Source organism: Staurois parvus, unplaced genomic scaffold, assembly GCF_062004578.1.
Source record: "Staurois parvus isolate SC_StPar_1 unplaced genomic scaffold, SC_StPar_1.0 ptg000897l, whole genome shotgun sequence".
Taxonomy (NCBI): Eukaryota; Metazoa; Chordata; class Amphibia; order Anura; family Ranidae; genus Staurois; species Staurois parvus.
In genome coordinates, this window is record NW_028318693.1 from 548,992 (window position 1) to 574,080 (window position 25,089).

At 48.2% G+C, this 25,089-nt stretch overlaps 1 protein-coding gene across 1 annotated transcript in view; it reads left to right on the forward strand.

Moving 5' to 3' along the window:
* LOC149442249 (ecto-ADP-ribosyltransferase 5-like) overlaps positions 1-25,089 on the forward strand; it is an 89,256-nt gene that overhangs the window by 25,718 nt on the left and 38,449 nt on the right. The window contains exon 2 of the mRNA XM_089656223.1: positions 4,166-4,228. Coding sequence (XP_089512349.1) covers positions 4,172-4,228 — 57 coding nt within the window. The 5' untranslated portion in view covers positions 4,166-4,171. The remainder of the gene's footprint in view (positions 1-4,165; positions 4,229-25,089) is intronic.

Sequence of the window (25,089 nt, forward strand, 5' to 3'; positions counted from 1 at the left end):
GCACTGATGTGAATATACAATATATGTATGTAAAGCGCTTTGTAAATTGATGGCGCTATATAAGTACCTGAAATAATAATAATAATTGGGTTTTCTTCGCAAAGATACATTTCACCACATTCACTAAGCTCTGGGGAAAATTCCTTTCCATAGTGAATTTTAGTAAATCAATCCCATAGGAAATACTTTGTCCGAAGCAATTCCTGTTTTTTTGTCTTTCAGACAAAATCTGCAGCGATGTGCCATACTGCATCCTCATTGTAAAATGTTATTGGTGATGCCATTGTCCCATTTTTACACTTTTACTGTTACATGTTTTCATGGCTGTATTTAATGTTTAGAAAAAATCTATTTTATTAGTTTTGGATAGAATGTGAAAGGGTTAGAACTGCTGTCAGGTTTTGATTGCTGTCTGTGTCTGTGCTTGGGAGACTCAGCCTCTCAATTTGTTTGAGAAATATTTTTGTTAGCCATATATATATATGTAGCTCTAGATAGGATGGGTCCTCTTGTTCTTTGCCTTGACCTTCTCAAGAACGTCAACCTCTCTGATTCACCTGGTTGATTGTGGGCCTGTATAATACCACTGAGCCTGCTGAGACAAAGCCTGAAACCCAGCAATAAGGTTCTATCAGAGAGACAAACACCAAATCTGATAGTAAAGAGGTAACTCAATGGGTAACCAGGTAAACAAAGTATTAATATTAACATCAACTGACACACAAGGTAATGACTGGCAAAATGTAAGGCAAAGTTGGGATTTCACTTCCAGCTCTGCATAAACAGTAACAACGCCACCAGAAGTACAGCCGTAAGCAGGGAGAAATGTGGACTAACAAAGGATAAGTCTGGACTGATGGACATGCACTGATGGCAGCTATGCTAGGCTTTAGTGTTGGGCTGAATGTTCGAGTCAAAGCTAAGTTCGACTCCAACGTTGACCTTTCGTGTGTTCACTGAACACACAAACGATACTGGTGTTCAGCGGGCTATTCGCCTGCTGCGCCCCACAGTGCGTCCGCTGCGCCCTGACAGTGCATTGTGATTGGTCAGAGCAATGCACTTAACCACAGGTCAGGTGCAATGCTTTGGCCAATCACAGCAGAGGATCGCACAAGAGGCAGGGTGAACCGTGAGTGTTTTTTTCTTCTTTTTTTCGGGTAGCGGCAGCGTGCGGGGGGGGGGGGGGGGGGTTCGTGATTGACATTGGTTCTACTTCAGGGGACTTTTTTTAACTTTTATTTTTACTAAAGGACCCATCAAAGACTGTCTCTTGTCTTTTTTCACTACACTTTTTTTTGTCAATGGGTAGCGGTACTGCATACTCATTCATACGGGAGGGGGGGCGGAATCTGGGGGCCAACTTGCTAAAGGAGGTTTTCAGATTCTGATAAGCCCCCCCGCCCGCAGACCCCCACAACCACAGCCCAGGGTTGTGGGGAAGAGGCTCTTGTCCCCATCAACGTGGGGACAAGGTGCTTTGAGGGGGAACCCCCCTGCCCCAAAGCAACCCCCCATGTTGAGGGCATGTGGCCTGGTATGGTTAAAGAAGGGGACCGCTCACTCATCCCCCCCCTTTCCTGACATGCCGGGCTGCATGCCCGGATAATAGTCTGGTATGGATTTTGGGGGGATCCCCATTCCATTTTAAAAAAAAAATTTGACTTGGTATGGATGTCATGTTTAAAAAATGTTTTTAATTGTCAGGCAATGCAGACAATACTTTCACATTCAGCTGTCAGCAGGGAACCCCACTGACAGCTGAAACAATAATGAATGTTTATAAATGAAACAGCGCAAAATAGACCTTCATACAAAATTAGTGAATCACAAAACATAAATGTCCAATAAACATTAGTGCATATCTCTGTCAAAAAATCTTCAGGAAAAACACCCCAAAACCACTTGTGATGAAAGCTGAAGATTCCAAATGCTTTTAGGAGACTTCCACCTATCACCCGTGCACACCAACATCAAATACACTCACCAAATTTTGGTGAATGAAAAGCCTTTAAGGATTTTTGGGAGATCCTAAACCCTCTTTGCATCAGATCAATAGTAGCCTGCCCTACCAGGTATGTATCTTCTCCCAGGTCCTCACCGTGGTATCCTTGTTTACTCCACCGTATCGGAGAAAAAACTTATATAGTGTAATATTGCCAAATAAGTATTATAACAGAAGACAGAATCCAGACCACTCACATTTTTCCAACTTGTAGAAGGCGCATTTATTTAGGCCAACACCAGCCTGATATTGAGAACCAGCACACAGCCACAAAATCCAGGATTCTCACATCAATACAAGCCAGTAAGAGCAGAGGAACAGCAGAAGACCAGTATAAATCCCTCAAAGATGGCCGCTGGAACGCATCGCCTGGCGTGCGCTCCACTCACCGGAAGTGACGTCAGACGTCGGAAGTGTGGACCGGAAATTGCGTATAATAATGAATGTTTCACTACTAAAATACCACATGACTTAATATAACTCATGTGGTATTTTAGTAACTGAGCGGTATCGTACCACATACTCAGATGCGGTAAGATATCGCTCAGTAAATTGTTTGTGTTTGAAGTTTGTGGTTGAACATTCTGTAGGTTCGAATGTTTGATTGCGAACTGAACGGGGGAGTGTTCGGCCCATCACTACTAGGCTTAAGCTAATAGGATTAGCACAAACCATATAGATATGACAGAATAAACAAAGAGGACTAATGGGGTGAAGAAAATAATAAACAGGAGTGGCAGTCTCTAGTATGATTCTTCTGCCGGTTATCATTGGGGTCCTTTAAGAATGATGGTGCCCTTGAAGAGAGCCCCCTTAAGAACTTACATGCAGTGAATCAGCAGTAAATACCAACATTTTTCAGTATAGTATTTGGTGGCTGCAGTTAGTTATGGTTGCAGTTTTATAGTCTTGTGGCTTAAGTTCTTTGGGGAAGATGTAGTATGGTATTTATAACAGGAATACTGGGTAGATCCAATGTAGTAGAATCCTGATGCCAAAGTGACCTGTTCGCAGTGGCTCTGTATATAATGGCAGAAAGAAATATGGGCTCTTCGACCCTCTCACCAACTCCTAAGGCTAAGCGGTAGACTCTTTTGATGGAAGGGGGCCCTTTTTCAGCTTTACATGAATATTGTTAGAGTACAGAGGTCTGTGACCTTGGGAATGCTTGGGTCTCCCTGCCGCAATGGAGGAAGAAGCTGTGGTGCGGGCTAGGCTGCTGGATGTCTCACACTCAGGGGCGGACTGACCATTTGAGCACTCGGGCATTGCCCAAGGGCCTTGGGTCAGTAGGGGGCCCCATGAAATGCACCTGGCACCTTTTTATAGGCTTTTTTGGGTGTGCTTTGAGTGTGGGCAAGGACACAGGGGCCCCATGATCCCCTATTGCCCGGGGGCCCCATGAGTTGTCAGTCCGCCCCTGCTCACACTCCTACTGGTAAAGGGCTCTGAACCCGAATTACTTGGCCTCCCTGTAGACAAGGACCTGTAGATTTGTCTCTCCAAACTCCCACATGATAATACTTAAGTCCCTCCTTGGTGAACCTGTAGTTCAGAAAATCAGTTGTTCCATAACACAATGGTTATTTTAGACTACGCGTCCCAATAGTCTAAACGTTCTACAAAGAAGTATATGGACATGCTTGATTTGACTCTCCCCTTGTTGGCTGGAGGAGAGTGGTGCAGCATAACTTCAGCATCTCATAGAGGGAGACTATAGAGAGTGCAAACTCTGGTGCAGCTCTGCATAAAAACCAATCTGCTTCCAGGTTTTATTGTCAAAGCTTAACTGAACAAGCTGAAGTTAGAAACTGATTGGCTACCATGCATGTCTGTACAGATTCTGAGTGCACCTATTTTAGTAACCCCCCCCCCATGTCTCCTCCTCCATATTTCCATTATCCTGCACTTGCTACATATACAATCAAGGGTTTTAAAATATTAGCACTCATTGAAAAGATCACTGATCTCCATCATATACATATAGAAAAACATTTAATGTGTGTCAAAAGTTATAATATAAAATATTACAGCTTACCAATCCTTAGATGCCATGGCTACATCAGTTTTTTGTTCAGAATTGAGTTTTAAAAATAACCCTAATATGTGAATATGAGATTTTGGTGATTTGGGTTACATTTACTTTAATTGCCTTTACAGAAAAAGATGCTGTTGGAATTGGGGACGACGCTGTGTGTTTTGCACATGTTCTCATCTATACAGGTAATTCTTCCTTCCTGAATCTCCCAGTCCTTCCCCATAATACATATATAAATAATGCATCATTAAACATGCAGCCAGGTCACCAAGTACCTGGAGGTGAAGGATTTTTGTTTTTTAATTTTTTGATAAATTCTTTATTTTCACTGTTTTCAAACATTTGAAAAGTTTACAAAAAATACAGAAATACAAAGATTACAGGTGATGGGTATAAAGTGGTATTAACATTAGAGATGAGGGAATCGAACATGGCGAAGTGGAATTCGTTTCGAATATTGGGAAATATTCGATTCGCGACGAATCCGAAGATTAGCCAACTTCGGATGCGCGAATCGAAATTTTCCCAAAAATGGCGGCGACATGTGTGGCGACGGAGCGGGGATCTCTGGGAAGGCGCGCAGACAAGGCGCGCTGACCCATAATGCATTCATTCATGACATGTGATCGCATTAGCCAATCAGCAGCCAGCCAGCACTGTGTAATGGTGGAGCTATAAATCGCGGCCATCTTAGAATTCTCCATTAGCCTCCGGTCATTCAAGAGAGACAGACCTCTCTGTATTAGGGACAGAGTTAGGGCCACAGAGACTTTAGGGACACACAATCGTTACTGAGGGACACACAATCGTTACTCAGGGACACACAATCGTTACTCAGGGACACACAATCGTTACTCAGGGACACAGAATTGTTACTCAGGGACAGACACAGAATTGTTACTCAGGGACACAGAATTGTTACTCAGGGACACAGAATTGTTACTCAGGGACACAGAATCGTTACTCAGGGACAGACACAGAATTGTTACTCAGGGACACAGAATTGTTACTCAGGGACACAGAATCGTTACTCAGGGACACAGAATTGTTACTCAGGGACACAGAATTGTTACTCAGGGACACAGAATCGTTACTCAGGGACACAGAATTGTTACTCAGGGACACAGAATTGTTACTCAGGGACACAGAACCGTTACTCAGGGACTGACACAGAATTGTTACTCAGGGACACAGAATTGTTACTCAGGGACACAGAATCGTTACTCAGGGACACAGAATCGTTACTCAGGGACAGACACAGAATTGTTACACAGGGACACAGAATTGTTACTCAGGGACACAGAATCGTTACTCAGGGACACAGAATCATTACTCAGGGACAGACACAGAATTGTTACTCAGGGACACAGAATCGTTAATCAGGGACACAGAATTGTTACTCAGGGACACAAAATCGTTACTCAGGGACACAGAACTGTTACTCAGGGACAGACACAGAATTGTTACTCAGGGACACAGAATTGTTACTCAGGGACACAGAATCGTTACTCAGGGACAGACACAGAATTGTTACTCAGGGACACAGAATTGTTACTCAGGTACACAGAATCGTTACTCAGGGACACAGAATCGTTACTCAGGGACAGACACAGAATTGTTACTCAGGGACACAGAATTGTTACTCAGGGACACAGAATCGTTACTCAGGGACAGACAGAATTGTTACTCAGGGACACAGAATTGTTACTCAGGGACACAGAATCGTTACTCAGGGACAGACACAGAATTGTTACTCAGGGACGCAGAATTGTTACTCAGGGACACAGAATTGTTACTCAGGGACACAGAATCGTTACTCAGGGACAGACACAGAATTGTTACTCAGGGACGCAGAATTGTTACTCAGGGACACAGAATTGTTACTCAGGGACACAGAATCGTTACTCAGGGACAGACACAGAATTGTTATTCAGGGACGCAGAATTGTTACTCAGGGACACAGAATCGTTACTCAGGGACACAGAATCGTTACTCAGGGACAGACACAGAATTGTTACTCAGGGACACAGAATTGTTACTCAGGGACACAGAATCGTTACTCAGGGACACATAATTGTTACTCAGGGACACAGAATTGTTACTCAGGGACACAGAATCGTTACTCAGGGACAGACACAGAATTGTTACTCAGGGACACAGAATTGTTACTCAGGGACACAGAATTGTTACTCAGGGACACAGAATCATTACTCAGGGACAGACACAGAATTGTTACTCAGGGACACAGAATTGTTACTCAGGGACACAGAATTGTTACTCAGGGACACAGAATCGTTACTCAGGGACAGACACAGTATTGTTACTCAGGGACACAGAATCGTTACTCAGGGACACAGAATTGTTACTCAGGGACACAGAATTGTTACTCAGGGACACAGAATCGTTACTCAGGGACAGACACAGAATTGTTACTCAGGGACACAGAATTGTTACTCAGGGACACAGAATCATTACTCAGGGACAGACACAGAATTGTTACTCAGGGACACAGAATTGTTACTCAGGGACACAGAATTGTTACTCAGGGACACAGAATCATTACTCAGGGACAGACACAGAATTGTTACTCAGGGACACAGAATTGTTACTCAGGGACACAGAATTGTTACTCAGGGACACAGAATCGTTACTCAGGGACAGACACAGAATTGTTACTCAGGGACACAGAATCGTTACTCAGGGACACAGAATTGTTACTCAGGGACACAGAATTGTTACTCAGGGACACAGAATCGTTACTCAGGGACAGACACAGAATTGTTACTCAGGGACACATAATTGTTACTCAGGGACACAGAATCGTTACTCAGGGACAGACACAGAATTGTTACTCAGGGACACAGAATTGTTACTCAGGGACACAGAATCGTTACTCAGGGACAGACACAGAATTGTTACTCAGGGACACAGAATTGTTACTCAGGGACAGACACAGAATCGTTACTCAGGGACACAGAATTGTTACTCAGGGACACAGAATTGTTACTCAGGAACACAGAATTGTTACTGAGGGACACAGAATCGTTACTCAGGGACACATAATTGTTACTCAGGGACACAGAATCGTTACTCAGGGACACAGAATCGTTACTCAGGGACACATAATTGTTACTCAGGGACACAGAATTGTTACTCAGGGACACAGAATTGTTACTCAGGGACAGACACAGAATTGTTACTCAGGGACACAAAATTGTTACTCAGGGACACAGAATTGTTACTGAGGGACACAGAATTGTTACTCAGGGACACATAATTGTTACTCAGGGACACAGAATCGTTACTCAGGGACACAGAATTGTTACTCAGGGACACAGAATTGTTACTGAGGGACACAGAATCGTTACGTTATTTTTGGGGTGCTTATAGAATTAAAGAGTATGTCAGACAACACGCAGAGGAGTGGCAGAGGAGGCAATGTTTCAGGAGCGACCAGACGTGGCAGCAGAGGAAGGGGTCGAGGCAGCACTAGTCGCAGCCAGAGGCCAGTGCTCCCGGTGTCCTCCAGCGGTCGTGTCTCCACCGACAACCCTGCCGTCATCGATTGGTTGGCTCGGTCGTCTTCCTCTTCCCAGGTCACCTCTGACACCTACAGCCAACGGTCGGTGTGTACGTCAGACACAACCGTTAGTTGGCATGGCCCGTGAGCAAGCCCACTGAAATCACGTGTCCTCTACCTGCCCCTGACCTTTGGTGTTCCCTCACCAAGCGAAGTATCGCATGCTGTGGGCTCAGCCCCACTGTACAGTGAGGACGAGCTAACAGAGGGCGGTCAGGAACGGGGGGAGACATCCGCCTCTTCAGCAGCCAGGCGAAGAAGTACTGGCAAGGAGAGTGGCTCGGTAGCCGGTCTAGAGTCAGGTCTGTCTCCTGACCCACACGCAGCCGAGGGGGCTAGTAGTGAGGCGGAGACCCTAATTGATGATGATGAGGCTGATCGCACTTGGCAGCCTCGTCGTCATCAGGCTATTGCTTCCGCATCATCAGGAGAAGAGGGTGCCAGCTTGGCAGCGAGCAAAACAGTCGGTGGGTTGCCCAGGAGGCAGCAGGGTCGCAGCAGTGTCAGTGGAGGCAAACGGCCACGGAGTAGAGCACCAGCTCCACTGCAGCCTACCACCACGGCCAGTAGTGGTGCCGGTGTGCACGGAGGAAGTAGCAGTCAGCCAGTGAGGAGTAGCGGGGGCAAAGTTTCCTACTCGGCGGTGTGGCAATTTTTCGTCAAGCCGCCCGAGGAAGTAAACGTAGCCGTATGTCGATTATGTGGCCAGAAAGTCAAGCGTGGCCAGGGGGCCCATGTTGGGACTACAGTGTTGCGTCAGCATATGCAGCGTCGCCATTCGGTGGCCTGGGAAAACCGTGATAAAGATACGGCGGTTCTGCCTGCCCCAGCCCCCGCTCCATCACCTGCTCCGTTACTTGCTCGTCACCCGACGTCAATCGCCCTCTATCAGCCAGTCAAGGCTCCAACACCTCTGCTGAGGGGAGTTGTCGCTCGTTGGCATCTTCAGCTCGTTCACATGCTCCTTCTCCTGCTACTCCTGTGGGCCCTGTGCGCTCGCGTTCCGCTGCCATGGCATCAGGGGAGGGGTGGGGTGGTAGGAGCAGTGGCAGCTCCACCAGCAGCGGCTGCCTCAGTCTGCAGTCGATGATGAGTAGCTTTCTTCACCAGCGCAGTGAGGAAACTACTAACCAGCCGCAGCAGCAGCAGCAGCATCAGGTGGACCTGGAGCAGGACCTCAAACAACAGGCTTGGGCCTACTTGGACAGCACCCTGCCAACCGAGGTAGACAATCCCCTTGACTACTGGGCAACGAAACTTGACCTTTGGCCCCAACTAGCTGAATTTGCCCTTGAAAGGCTGTCATGCCCGGTCAGTAGCGTGGCATCGGAGCGCGTGTTTAGTGCGGCAGGAGGTATTGTAACTCCGCGGAGGACACGACTGTCCACCCAAAGTGTGGAGAGACTCACGTTTGTGAAAATGAATCAGGCGTGGATTAGTCTGGATTTCAAACCACCAGTTCCTGACACAACTGACTAAATCCGACATGAATCATGCCCCAAACATGTTATTATTTTTAACATAGGCCTCTGTATGGCCTTCAATTTAAGCTGCTTACGCTTCGCCACTCTGCCATGGGCCCCTGTACCGCCTCCTCTTGCTGCTGCCAGGTCCAGAGTGTGTCATAGGTCCCTGTACGGCCTCCCATTGCTGCTGTCTCCATCGCCACACTCTGCCATGTGCCACTTTCAGGTCTCCTCACACTGCTGGTGGGTTCCATTTTGTCATAGGGTGCTGTATGGCCTCCCATTGCTGCTGCCAGGCCCCTAATCTGCCATGGGCCCCCGTACCGCCTCCTCATGCTGCTGCCAGGCCCGTAATCTTCCATGGGCCCCTGTACCGCCTCCTCATGCTGCTGCCAGGTCCAGAGTGTGTCATGGGTCCCTGTACGGCCTCCCATTGCTGCTGTCTCCATCGCCACACTCTGCCATGTGCCACTTTCAGGTCTCATCACACTGCTGGTGGGTTCCATTTTGTCATAGGGTGCTGTATGGCCTCCCATTGCTGCTGCCAGGCCCCTAATCTGCCATGGGCCCCCGTACCGCCTCCTCATGCTGCTGCCAGGCCCGTAATCTGTCATGGGCCCCTGTACCGCCTCCTCATGCTGCTGCCAGGTCCAGAGTGTGTCATGGGTCCCTGTACGGCCTCCCATTGCTGCTGTCTCCATCGCCACACTCTGCCATGTGCCACTTTCAGGTCTCCTCACACTGCTGGTAGGTTCCATTTTGTCATAGGGTGCTGTATGGCCTCCCATTGCTGCTGCCAGGCCCCTAATCTGCCATGGGTCCCCGTAACGCCTCCTCATGCTGCTGCCAGGCCCGTAATCTGCCATGGGCCCCTGTACCGCCTCCTCATGCTGCTGCCAGGTCCAGAGTGTGTCATGGGTCCCTGTACGGCCTCCCATTGCTGCTGCCAGGCCCCTAATCTGCCATGGGCCCCCGTACCGCCTCCTCATGCTGCTGCCAGGCCCGTAATCTGTCATGGGCCCCTGTACCGCCTCCTCATGCTGCTGCCAGGCCCGTAATCTGTCATGGGCCCCTGTACCGCCTCCTCATGCTGCTGCCAGGTCCAGAGTGTGTCATGGGTCCCTTTACGGCCTCCCATTGCTGCTGTCTCCATCGCCACACTCTGCCATGTGCCACTTTCAGGTCTCCTCACACTGCTGGTGGGTTCCATTTTGTTATAGGGTGCTGGCAGATTACGGGCCTCCCATTGCTGCTGCCAGGCCCGTAATCTGCCATGGGCCCCTGTACCGCCTCCTCATGCTGCTGCCAGGTCCAGAGTGTGTCATGGGTCCCTGTACGGCCTCCCATTGCTGCTGCCAGGCCCCTAATCTGCCATGGGCCCCCGTACCGCCTCCTCATGCTGCTGCCAGGCCCGTAATCTGTCATGGGCCCCTGTACCGCCTCCTCATGCTGCTGCCAGGCCCGTAATCTGTCATGGGCCCCCGTACCGCCTCCTCATGCTGCTGCCAGGTCCAGAGTGTGTCATGGGTCCCTTTACGGCCTCCCATTGCTGCTGTCTCCATCGCCACACTCTGCCATGTGCCACTTTCAGGTCTCTTCACACTGCTGGTGGGTTCCATTTTGTCATAGGGTGCTGGCAGATTACGGGCCTCCCATTGCTGCTGCCAGGCCCGTAATCTGCCATGGGCCCCTGTACCGCCTCCTCATGCTGCTGCCAGGTCCAGAGTGTGTCATGGGTCCCTGTACGGCCTCCCATTGCTGCTGTCTCCATCGCCACACTCTGCCATGTGCCACTTTCAGGTCTCCTCACACTGCTGGTGGGTTCCATTTTGTCATAGGGTGCTGGCAGATTACGGGCCTCCCATTGCTGCTGCCAGGCCCGTAATCTGCCATGGGCCCCCGTACCGCCTCCTCATGCTGCTGCCAGGCCAGTAATCTGTCATGGGCCCCTGTACCGCCTCCTCATGCTGCTGCCAGGTCCAGAGTGTGTCATGGGTCCCTGTACAGCCTCCCATTGCTGCTGTCTCCATCGCCACACTCTGCCATGTGCCACTTTCAGGTCTCCTCACACTGCTGGTGGGTTCCATTTTGTCATAGGGTGCTGTATGGCCTCCCATTGCTGCTACCAGGCCCCTAATCTGCCATGGGCCCCCGTACCGCCTCCTCATGCTGCTGCCAGGCCCGTAATCTGCCATGGGCCCCTGTACCGCCTCCTCATGCTGCTGCCAGGTCCAGAGTGTGTCATGGGTCCCTGTACGGCCTCCCATTGCTGCTGTCTCCATCGCCACACTCTGCCATGTGCCACTTTCAGGTCTCCTCACACTGCTGATGGGTTCCATTTTGTCATAGGGTGCTGTATGGCCTCCCATTGCTGCTGTCAGGCCCCTAATCTGCCATGGGCCCCCGTACCGCCTCCTCATGCTGCTGCCAGGCCCGCAATCTGTCATGGGCCCCTGTACCGCCTCCTCATGCTTCTGCCAGGTCCAGAGTGTGTCATGGGTCCCTGTACGGCCTCCCATTGCTGCTATCTCCATCGCCACACTCTGCCATGTGCCACTTTCAGGTCTCCTCACACTGCTGGTGGGTTCCATTTTGTCATAGGGTGCTGTATGGCCTCCCATTGCTGCTGCCAGGCCCCTAATCTGCCATGGGCCCCCGTACCGCCACGTCATGCTGCTGCCAGGCCCGTAATCTGTCATGGGCCCCTGTACCGCCTCCTCATGCTGCTGCCAGGTCCAGAGTGTGTCATGGGTCCCTGTACGGCCTCCCAGTGCTGCTGCCAGGCCCCTAATCTGCCATGGGCCCCCGTACCGCCTCCTCATGCTGCTGCCAGGCCCGTAATCTGTCATGGGCCCCTGTACCTCCTCCTCATGCTGCTGCCAGGTCCAGAGTGTGTCATGGGTCCCTTTACGGCCTCCCATTGCTGCTGTCTCCATCGCCACACTCTGCCATGTGCCACTTTCAGGTCTCCTCACACTGCTGGTGGGTTCCATTTTGTCATAGGGTGCTGGCAGATTACGGGCCTCCCATTGCTGCTGCCAGGCCCGTAATCTGCCATGGGCCCCTGTACCGCCTCCTCATGCTGCTGCCAGGTCCAGAGTGTGTCATGGGTCCCTGTACGGCCTCCCATTGCTGCTGTCTCCATCGCCACACTCTGCCATGTGCCACTTTCAGGTCTCCTCACACTGCTGGTGGGTTCCATTTTGTCATAGGGTGCTGGCAGATTACGGGCCTCCCATTGCTGCTGCCAGGCCCGTAATCTGCCATGGGCCCCTGTACCGCCTCCTCATGCTGCTGCCAGGTCCAGAGTGTGTCATGGGTCCCTGTACGGCCTCCCATTGCTGCTGTCTCCATCGCCACACTCTGCCATGTGCCACTTTCAGGTCTCCTCACACTGCTGGTGGGTTCCATTTTGTCATAGGGTGCTGGCAGATTACGGGCCTCCCATTGCTGCTGCCAGGCCCGTAATCTGCCATGGGCCCCCGTACCGCCTCCTCATGCTGCTGCCAGGCCCGTAATCTGTCATGGGCCCCTGTACCGCCTCCTCATGCTGCTGCCAGGTCCAGAGTGTGTCATGGGTCCCTGTACGGCCTCCCATTGCTGCTGTCTCCATCGCCACACTCTGCCATGTGCCACTTTCAGGTCTCCTCACACTGCTGGTGGGTTCCATTTTGTCATAGGGTGCTGTATGGCCTCCCATTGCTGCTGCTAGGCCCCTAATCTGCCATGGGCCCCCATACCGCCTCCTCATGCTGCTGCCAGGCCCGTAATCTGTCATGGGCCCCTGTACCGCCTCCTCATGCTGCTGCCAGGTCCAGAGTGTGTCATGGGTCCCTGTACGGCCTCCCATTGCTGCTGTCTCCATCGCCACACTCTGCCATGTGCCACTTTCAGGTCTCCTCACACTGCTGGTGGGTTCCATTTTGTCATAGGGTGCTGTATGGCCTCCCATTGCTGCTGCCAGGCCCCTAATCTGCCATGGGCCCCCGTACCGCCTCCTCATGCTGCTGCCAGGCCCGTAATCTGTCATGGGCCCCTGTACCGCCTCCTCATGCTGCTGCCAGGTCCAGAGTGTGTCATGGGTCCCTGTACGGCCTCCCAGTGCTGCTGCCAGGCCCCTAATCTGCCATGGGCCCCCGTACCGCCTCCTCATGCTGCTGCCAGGCCCGTAATCTGTCATGGGCCCCTGTACCGCCTCCTCATGATGCTGCCAGGCCCGTAATCTGTCATGGGCCCCTGTACCGCCTCCTCATGCTGCTTCCAGGTCCAGAGTGTGTCATGGGTCCCTTTACGGCCTCCCATTGCTGCTGTCTCCATCGCCACACTCTGCCATGTGCCACTTTCAGGTCTCCTCACACTGCTGGTGGGTTCCATTTTGTCATAGGGTGCTGGCAGATTACGGGCCTCCCATTGCTGCTGCCAGGCCCGTAATCTGCCATGGGCCCCTGTACCGCCTCCTCATGCTGCTGCCAGGTCCAGAGTGTGTCATGGGTCCCTGTACGGCCTCCCATTGCTGCTGTCTCCATCGCCACACTCTGCCATGTGCCACTTTCAGGTCTCCTCACACTGCTGGTGGGTTCCATTTTGTCATAGGGTGCTGGCAGATTACGGGCCTCACATTGCTGCTGCCAGGCCCGTAATCTGCCATGGGCCCCTGTACTGCCTCCTCATGCTGCTGCCAGGTCCAGAGTGTGTCATGGGTCCCTGTACGGCCTCCCATTGCTGCTGTCTCCATCGCCACACTCTGCCATGTGCCACTTTCAGGTCTCCTCACACTGCTGGTGGGTTCCATTTTGTCATAGGGTGCTGGCAGATTACGGGCCTCCCATTGCTGCTGCCAGGCCCGTAATCTGCCATGGGCCCCTGTACCGCCTCCTCATGCTGCTGCCAGGTCCAGAGTGTGTCATGGGTCCCTGTACCGCCTCCTCATGCTGCTGCCAGGTCCACAGTGTGTCATGGGTCCCTGTACGGCCTCCCATTGCTGCTGTCTCCATCGCCACACTCTGCCATGTGCCACTTTCAGGTCTCCTCACACTGCTGGTGGGTGTTCTGTTAGTGGATCCTGCTCAGATGCTCACACACTGTAGTTAACAGGAGACATTTTATTAGATGCTCCTAGCTGCCATTATACATGTGTCTGCCTAAGAACTACAACCAAAGAGAGGCAATAACACAGTTGTACCAGTATCTAAGTAGTGAGACCCCTAGAGGCCATACACAGCATATAACATATTGCTACATCCTTTCTCTTTTAAATAAAAGAACAATGAAATATAACAAACACAACATGGTGAAGTAGAACATAGCTATAAGTTAGATATAATCCTTGAGGTGAGCTGGCTTTCTGATTGTTCTGCCAGCTCTCGTAACATATGAGGTTTCTTCACAGAAATCTTGGTGTTCTTCTGATTCTGGCAGTCTATTTTCTGGGACTGTCTCTCTCTGCCTAGAGACCTCCCTATGCTCCTCAGCAGTCCCTGTTTCTTTGTTGCTGGTATTCATAGTCTCATTGCTTTGAGTGTCCATATACTGTTCCCAGGGCCCTGTATCATGTCCTTCTTGTGTTTTTCTCAGATGTCTCCGATTTCTCCTCCATCTTCTTCCTTCCTCTGTTATAATTTCATAGGACCGTTGTCCCAATTTCTGTACAACCTTCGCTTTTTTCCAGTGTTTGTCATATTTGCCTATTGGCTGAATCCGTACATTGTCATTGCTCTGGAGAACAGGCAGATCTTTTGCAGATTTATTATAATAGAAAGCTTGCCTATCTTGATTCTTCGTTAGTTTGGCTTTAACATTGCCCACAAGCTTTGGCTTTAGTAGTTGACCTGCAGTTGGTAGGAGAGTCCTTGTACGTCTACTCATAAGCCGCTGTGCTGGACTGGTGTCTAGGCCTTGTGTGGGTGTGTTTCTGTGGTCCAGTATAGACAGGTATATCTCTGTACCTGCCTGTTTTGCCTTTTGCATGAGTCTTTTGGCTGTTTTTACTGCTGACTCGGCTTTACCATTACTCTGTGGATATCCAGGAGATGATGTCTGATGCTCAAATTCCCACCTCTCCCTGAATTTTTTTAATTCGTCCGATGTAAATTGAGCGGCGTTGTCAGAGAACACAATATATGGAATGCCATATCTGGCAAAATGGGCCTTGAGTTTTTTAATTACTGTTTTGGCCCTTGTGTCCTGTAAGTAGTCTATCTCCCAGAAGTTTGAAAAATAGTCCACAGTTACCAGATATTCTTTGTCGTTCCACGTGAACAGATCTGTTCCTACTTTTGACCATGGTCTGTTTGGAATTGTATGTGGTTGCAATGTCTCTTTCGGTTGCTTATCATTGCACGATGCACATATTTCACACTGTGCTATAAAGTTTTTTATGTGGTCATTCATTCCAGGCCAATAAACATATTCTCGTGCACGACATAGACATCCTTCTACACCTAAGTGAGTCGAGTGCAATCTTTCTATAATGTCTCTTCTAAGGGATGTTGGTATGACAGGCCTTTCTCCTTTAAAGATGATTCCATGCTGCACAGAGAGTTCATCTCTTATGTGAAAAAATGGAGAAACCTCCATTGGAGCATGCTGCTTGTGTTTTGGCCATCCCTTCAAGATGACAGTCGTTAGGATCTGTAGAGTTTTATCTTCCGCTGTGCAGGTTTGTATTTGTTTCAGTCTGTCTTTTGAGACAGACAGATATTCACACATATTGATGCTTTCAATGTCTTTTTCTTCTTCATTTGTGATGGGTAAGTAAGCTCTGCTTAGGGCATCTGCAATCAGTAAATCCTTTCCTGGACAGTAACAAATGTTAAAATCATATTTCTGAAGCCTTAACAGCATACGCTGCAGTCTTTTTGGGGCATTCAGTAGTGGCTTCTTTGTAATACTTTCTAAAGGCTTGTGATCTGAATGCACCACCACTTGTCGACCGTAAGTGTACTGGTGAAATTTCTCTAACCCAAATACTACCGCTAGTAGTTCCTTCTCGATTTGAGCGTATCCTTGCTCTGTTAGAGTTAACGCTCTGCTTGCATATGTGATTGGCTGTTTATCCTGCATTAGTGTGGCTCCAAGGCCGGTTTCTGAGGCATCACATTGTACTACCACTGCTTGATCTGGATCAAAATATTTTAGCGTTGCTGCGTCTGCAATAGCATTTTTCACTGACTGAAAAGCAGTTTCATGGCTTTCTGTCCATTCCCAGAGTACGTCTTTGTGAGTTAGCTGTCTCAGTGGCTCACACATGTCTGATAAATGCTTGCAAAATTTGGAAAGATAATTCACCATGCCCAGGAATCGTTGTACTCCACGTATATCTGTAGGTGTTGGCATGTCCTGTATTGCCCTCACCTTCTCTGGATCGACTTTAACACCATTTGAGGTAAGAAGATGTCCAATATATGGCACTTCTGTCATTTTTAGTTTGAATTTTTCCAGGTTCAGTTTGATTTGTTTTTTTCTACATCTGTCTAAGAATTGTATCATCTTTTTATCGTGATCCTTTGTTGCGGATGCTAGATCATCACCTTCCCCAACTATTAGTATATCGTCTGCTATTATTTTTACTCCAGACAGTCCTTCCAAAGCTTGCATCAATTTTTGTTGGAACACTTCTGGAGCCGGGCTTACTCCCATTGGCATTCTAAGCCACTTATAGCGTCCAAATGGGGAAGAAAATGCTGTTAATAAACTTGATTCTTTATCCAGTTCCACGTGCCAGAACCCATTTTTCACATCACATACCGAAAATATTTTAGCCTTTGATAGATCTGGTAGAATATCTTCTATTGTTGGCATTGGATAGTGATTTCTTTTAAGGGCCTTGTTCAGTGGCTTAGGATCAATGCATATTCTTAACTTGCCTGATGGTTTTTTCACTATCACCAAACTGCTTATCCAGTCTGTGCTTTCCTGTACTGGTGCTATCATACCTCTGCTGTGCAAATCCTGCAGTTCCTCTTTAAGCGGTTGCATTAAGGCTACAGGTACTCTTCTTGTAGGCAGTCTGGTAGGCTGTATTGTGTGATCAATTTCTAGTTTGTATTTACCTTCTAGGCACCCATCACCTTCAAATAAATCAGCATACTCTGTTTTTATGTGGTGAAAATCCAAAATGTATTCTGCCTTTTGTTTCGGATTTTGAGTATTCTCAGAAACTTCCAGAGCCATGATGTTATGGGACTGCACCTTTATTAAGTCCATAGCCTGAACTGCTTTAACTCCCAGCAAAGGAATGTGATCGTCCTCCTGCAACACAGTAAACTCCACTCTGTAGCTCTTTCTGTTACGTGGATTTCTTAATTTTAGCTTGCATGTTCCCATGGGTTTCAGAACACTTTTGTTGTACATGACCAGTACCTTATCAGTGGGCTCAATGGGAACCTGTTTGTTAAGCAGAGTAAATGGAATGACATTGCAGCTTGCTCCACAATCCAGCTGAAATCTTATGGGCTGTTCATCCACCATAAATATGGCAAAGAGCTGCTTTGCATCATTGGCTACTGGCTGTTTGACTACATTGACGTTCTCTGTTGCAGACTGCAGCTGCAGCCATGTGATGCCCTCTGTGCTGTCCTCGTCTGTGTCCTGGGTCACTGTGTGGACTTGTCTGTACTGTTTGCTGGTTTTGAATCTGCACACAGCTGAAAAGTGGTTCATCTTGCCACAAGTCCTGCAGGACTCCCCATACGCTGGACATTTCTCTTTGTCTCTTTCATGTCTTTTGCCACAGTATTTACACTGGACTGAGCTCACAGGGAGCCTGGACCTTGCTCTGCCTTTCACAGATACTGCATGTACTGAGGCATCACTGGTGCCCTCCACCATCTTCAGCCTGTCTTTAGTCAGCTCAGCAGCCCTGCAGAATTGTATACATTTCTCCAAAGCCAGCTCTTCCTCCCTCAGTAATCTTTCTCTGAGCTGAGAGTCTCTGATGCCACACACTATCCTGTCTCGGATAAGGGAGTCCCTGATGTCCCCAAATCCACAGGTTGCAGCCAGTCTCCTCAGCTCTGTCACATATCTGTCCACACTGTCCCCAATCTCCTGATTCCTTGAGAAGAACTTGTATCTCTCCACTGTCTCATTCTTTTTGGGGTCACAGTGTTTATCAAATGCTTGCAGTATGTCTGTCAGTGCCATGCTGTCTGTGAGCAGGGTCTCGGCTAGTTCTCTGCCTTTTTCCCCAATCAAGTAATAAAACAGCTTTACTTCCCTCTTCTCATCTCTGGGTGCCACTGTCAGGTCCACATACAGAGTAAACTCTTCCTTCCAGTGTCTCCATGTCTGTGAGAGATTGGAAGAAGTGACATGCAGTCTCTGAGGGGGTTTCAGGCCACTCTCCATAGTGCAGTCTGATAGGGACTCTGTACTTACAGTTGCTGATTCTCTGTACAGTTCTAGTGTCACACAATCTGTATTTGTAGACAGAAGACTTGCTATTCAGAGGTTCAGTGCCCAGCTGCCACCATGTTCTGTTAGTGGATCCTGCTCAGATGCTCACACACTGTAGTTAACAGGAGACATTTTATTAGATGCTTCTAGCTGCCATTATACATGTGTCTGCCCTAGAACTACAACCAAAAAGAGGCAATAACACAGTTGTACCAGTATCTAAGTAGTGAGACCCCTAGAGGCCATACACAGCATATAACATATTGCTACAGTGGGTTCCATTTTGTCATAGGGTGCTGGCAGATTACGGGCCTCCCATTGCTGCTGCCAGGCCCGTAATCTGCCATGGGCCCCTGTACCGCCTCCTCATGCTGCTGCCAGGTCCAGAGTGTGTCATGGGTCCCTGTACGGCCTCCCATTGCTGCTGTCTCTATCGCCACACTCTGCCATGTGCCACTTTCAGGTCTCCTCACACTGCTGGTGGGTTCCATTTTGTCATAGGGTGCTGGCAGATTACGGGCCTCCCATTGCTGCTGCCAGGCCCGTAATCTGCCATGGGCCCCCGTACCGCCTCCTCATGCTGCTGCCAGGCCCGTAATCTGTCATGGGCCCCTGTACCGCCTCCTCATGCTGCTGCCAGGTCCAGAGTGTGTCATGGGTCCCTGTACGGCCTCCCATTGCTGCTGTCTCCATCGCCACACTCTGCCATGTGCCACTTTCAGGTCTCCTCACACTGCTGGTGGGTTCCATTTTGTCATAGGGTGCTGTATGGCCTCCCATTGCTGCTGCCAGGCCCGTAATCTGCCATGGGCCCCCGTACCGCCTCCTCATGCTGCTGCCAGGCCCGTAATCTGTCATGGGCCCCTGTACCGCCTCCTCATGCTGCTGCCAGGTCCAGAGTGTGTCATGGGTCCCTGTACGGCCTCCCATTGCTGCTGTCTCCATCGCCACACTCTGCCATGTGCCACTTTCAGGTCTCCTCACACTGCTGGTGGGTTCCATTTTGTCATAGGGTGCTGGCAGATTACGGGCCTCCCATTGCTGCTGCCAGGCCCGTAATCTGCCATGGGCCCCTGTACCGCCTCCTCATGCTGCTGCCAGGTCCAGAGTGTGTCATGGGTCCCTGTACGGCCTCCCATTGCTGCTGTCTCCATCGCCACACTCTGCCATGTGCCACTTTCAGGTCTCCTCACACTGCTGGTGGGTTCCATTTTGTCATAGGGTGCTGGCAGATTATGGGCCTCCCATTGCTGCTGCCAGGCCCGTAATCTGCCATGGGCCCCCGTACCGCCTCCTCATGCTGCTGTCAGGCCCGTAATCTGTCATGGGCCCCTGTACCGCCTCCTCATGCTGCTGCCAGGTCCAGAGTGTGTCATGGGTCCCTGTACGGCCTCCCATTGCTGCTGTCTCCATCGCCACACTCTGCCATGTGCCACTTTCAGGTCTCCTCACACTGCTGGTGGGTTCCATTTTGTCATAGGGTGCTGTATGGCCTCCCATTGCTGCTGCCTCCACCGCCACACTGTGGCTCCACACTCTGGTTTTGGCCCCGTGACTGCCCAAATCAGTTAAGTGTGCGGTGATTCTAAGATCGACGGCACTCATCTGCATGTCATACTGACTGACAGTATTATTTCTCTTCCCCAGTAGACTCCAAGGGCATTTAAATTAAAGGTACAGTGTTCTGCACTAATATAAAGGCTCTCTGAAGCCTAGAAACACCCTTTTTATAAGTTAAATTCGCAGCGAATATATTCGACTCGAATCAAATTTATTCCTCGAATTCGCCGAATCAGCCGAATCAAATTTTTGAATACTTCGCTCATCTCTAATTAACATCTATATTGTACCAAGGTGTGAGATGGGGAGTGTCTACAGGGGTCGCAAGTGCAGCTCCCTGGATAGAAGGAGCGATGGGGGGGGCTGCATATAGAGGAACTGATCTCTTCATATTCCTCCTGCAGCCGCTGAATGCTTGTGGGAGGCAAAGGAGGAGAAGACAGCATTCAGTGCAGCGCCTTTATCTAGCATTTGCTACTGCTCCTCTGTTTATTCTACAGCCCCCCTGAGCTCTTTCCCGGCCCCCATGCTCTCTTTTGCCCCCCCCCCCCTTGTACCAGGCTGCTGCGGGGGATCTGTCAAGTCCTTTACCAGCCTCTTCCTTTTCTGAATGGAGAGTCCATACCGATTGCTGACTGTCCATTCATAACTGAGGTATAGTAAACTGTGTATACTATAGCTGAGGCTGCAGAGATAGAGATTGTGGGCTGTGTCCTTTCTCTGTCTCAAAGATGGAACATCAGAGATCTGTTTAGACCCCTGATATCTTACCAAAACCCCCCAACGGGGCTCCTAAAAATTGTACAAAAACAAAAAAAAGTAGAAAAAAACCCCAAAAACAAAAAAAAGTAGAAAAAAACCCCAAATGAATGGTAAAAAATAAAATAAAACAAATGAATGAATGGTAAAAAATAAAATAAAAAAACAAACAAAAACTAAAAACTACTGACACCAGTGGTGGAACTACCAGTGTCACAAAGGTCACACTTGCGACCAGGCCCTGGCAGTCCTCTCCTGGGCTCATAGAGAAGGACCCCAGCCAAGAGTCAGGCCATGGTTTCTTACACCGGGACCCTGAAGGTTCTAATTACGCCATTGAAGTGACATACATACAAGTTTTTATTGATGCAATAATTTCAGACATAACAGAAACAGTAGACAGTCATATTTATTCTCGTAACTGTCAGCTTTGCGTGATTAAAGATGGATGTAATCTGTGAATCCCTTGGCTGGTGTCTTGTGAGACATTCTCTATGGTCCAAAAAGTTCAGGAGGTGGGAAATTGAAGGGTTAGAAGTGAGGGTATGGAAAAAAGTGGACTCAAGGAAGGAAACATCAAAGAGTTAATGAGAAAAATAGAAAGGGAAGATATAAGCATGGGGGTGACAAAGGGGAAGATGGGGCAAAAGAAAGAGAAAAGAAGAGCCCTTCTTCCGGAACTGCCCTCTGTAATCTCCCCAAAGGACTGACAGAGCTGGGAAAGAGGGAGCTTCCAATTTTAAGCAATGTTCCATAACTGTTTGACATCAGTGCCTTATCAGAGGTGAACACAAACCAGTAACAGAGTCTTCCTGAACTGCTCTCCTTTATTCTGTTGGGAGAGAGTTAGATCTTCCAAGCCACAAATCTCCTTCACTTCAGTCAGCCATTGGTTGATAGTAGGAGGCCGGATTTGCTGCCACAACATTGGAACTGCGCTGGGTAGGCATATAAGGAGTATCTTCCTGGAGAAGTCTTTCCCTTAATTTGTTTCCAAAAAAGGGCATAAGACTGGGTAGGATCAAAAATATGCAACATAGTGCTTAGTATACCATTATATCTTCAGCAGTTAGGTGAAGAGATGGTAAAAAGTTTGGGGCAGAGCTACACGCTGACATTACATGCATGGAACTGGTGGCCTTCTTTGTAAGTGCATTGTGCTGTTTGTCAAAACAATTGTATTTGCTGACATTTGGATGAAGCCTTTTACCTTCTTATGTGAGGTATTTACTTTTTCATTTATATACTACACTGTACAGTGACTAAGGAGTGAGCAGCACAATAACTAAATGGTTAACACTTACTCCTAAAAGCACTAGAGTCGCCAGTTTGAATCCCAACCATGGTACTACCTGCCTGGAGTTTGCATGTTCTCTCTGTGCCTGCGTGGGTTTCCTCTGGGTACTCCTGTTTCCTCTATCACTCAAAAGACATGCTGGTAGGTTAATTGGTTCCTGTCTAAAGTGGCCCTAGTATATGTATGTATGAATGCGAGTTAGGACCTTAGATTGTGAGCTCTTTGAGGGTTAGGGACTGATGTGAATATGCAATACACATGTAAAGCGCTGCATAAATTGATGGTGCTATATAAGTACCTGTAATAAAATAGATAAATGTGGTCCCTTTCTTGTGGCTCCATGCTGTGAGTGCTTTTCTCCTTGACTGTATCAAGCACACTTTCTGACAGTCCCCTGTGGTGAGAGGTGGTACTACTGAGTGCCCCCATTGTAATAAAGGAGCTGGTTGACCATCAATTTTTATTATATATATATATATATATATATATATATATATATGACTCTATAACTTTCCTACAGATTAAATAATATATTCATTCAAAGTGTGAGAGTGCTGAAAGGAGGGGGGTGAAAACGATTCAAAAATCATTCTTGGCTAAGAGAATATGGAAAATTGAATGACAATTACTTACAGTAATTTTCCTTTCCTGATGGGCTCTATGTCAGTACAGCTGGGTAAGGGCTCCGCACCCTATGATTCCAGGACCTAACTCATAAATTTGAGTCCACCTGCAGCCTCAGTGTTCTGTAACTAGTCCTTCCAAGCTGGGTGGGAATTGTGCTGACATGGAGCCCTTCAGGAAAGGAAAAATTACAGTAAGTATCTGTCATTCAATTTTCTGTTTTCTTGACAGCTCCATGTTAGCATAGCTGGGAACTAACTAGCCACACAGGGGAGGGATAATGCTTCACACTCCTCAATTCTGGCTAAAAAGCAGAGCCAGGATGTCATGTAATTTCAGTATAAATACAGCTGTTCTGTGAATCCCTTGGAGGTTTATTAGAGAACATTTGTTAACAAACAGCATCATGAACGTATAGACTCCAGAGAGAGAAATATCATTTCCCCCTTACAAATCATTAGTAAGACCTCATCTGGAATATGCAGCTCAGGTTTGGGCACCAATTCACAGAAAGAACATTGGGGAACTGGAGAAAGTACAGAGAAGGGCAACCAAATTGATAAGAGGCATGGAGGAGCTCAGCTATGAGGAAAGATTAGAGGAACTGAATTTATTCTCTCTTGAAAAGAGGAGATTAAGGGGGGATATGATTTCCATGTATAATATATAAGGGGGGATATGATCACCATGTATAATACATAAGGGGGGATATGATCTCCATGTATAATACATAAGGGGGGATATGATCTCCATGTATAATACATAAGGGGGGATATGATCTTCATGTATAATACATAAGGGGGGATATGATCTCTATGTATAATACATAAGGGGGGGATATGATCACCATGTATAATACATAAGGGGGATATGATCTCCATGTATAATACATAAGGGGGATATGATCTCCATGTATGATACATAAGGGGAGATGTGATCTCCATGTATAATACATAAGGGGGGATATGATCTCCATGTATAATACATAAGGGGGGATATGATCTCCATGTATAATACATAAGGGGGGATATGATCTCCATGTATAATACATAAGGGGGATATGATCTCCATGTATAATACATAAGGGGGGATATGATCTCCATGTATAATACATAAGGTGGGATATGATCTCCATGTATAAAACATAAGGGGGGATATGATCTCCATGTATAGTACATAAGGGGGATATGATCACCATGTATAATACATAAGGGGGGATATGATCTCCATGTATAATACATAAGGGGGATATGATCTCCATGTATAATACATAAGGGGGGGGGGGTATGATCTCCATGTAAAAAAACATCAGTGGTTCATATACTGAACTCAGTGTAGAGTTATTCCCCCTGAGGTCATCACAGAGGACAAGGGGGCACTCTTTACGTCTGGAGGAAACGAGATTTGATCTCCAAATTCAGAAAGGTTTCTTCACAGTAAGAGCTGTAAGAATGTGGAATAGACTCCCTCAAGAGACAGTTCTGGCCCGCTCAGTGGATTGCTTTAAAAAAAAGCCCTGGATTCTTTCTTGGATACACAGAATATAACTGGATATAACATTTATAGGTAAAGTTGACCCAGGTTGATATCCGATTGCCTCTCAGGGATCAGGAAGGAATTGTTTCCCCTGCAGGAGAAAATTGGATCATGCTTTGCCGTTTTTTTTGCCTTCCTCTGGATCAACTGTGGGTATAGGATTATAACTTTTTTTTTTTTTATTTAATGGTTGAACTGGATGGACTTTTGTCTTTTTTTCAGCCAGACTAACTATGTAACTATGAAGGCCAAGGGACACACCAGACAGGTCAGGGATAAAGTTGGGAGAAGTTTAAAGAACAATTAGGTTATAAAATATATCCCAAGCTTTGACCATCTCACGGAGCACTGATCAATCCATCATCTGAAAATGGAAAGAGTACGGCACAACTGCCAACCTACCAAGACATGGCCGTCCACCTATACTGACAGGTCGGGCAAGGAGAGCATTTATCAGAGAAGCAGCCAAGAGGCCCATGGGAACTCTGGAGGAGCTGCAGGGATCCACAGCTCAGGTGGGAGAATCTGTCCACAGGACAACTATTGGTCGTGCACTCCACTCCTGGCCTTTATGGAAGAGTGACAAGAAGAAAGCCATTGTTGAAAGAAAGCCATGAGAAGTCCCGCTTGCAGTTTGTGAGAAGCCATGTGGGGACACAGCAAACATGTGGAAGAAAGGGCTCTGGTCAGATGAGACCAAAATAGAACTTTTTGGCTTAAAAGCAAAACGCTATGTGTGGCGGAAAACTTACACTGCACATCACCCTGAACACACCATCCCCACCGTGAAACATGTTGGTAGCAGCATTATATTGTGGGGATGCTTTT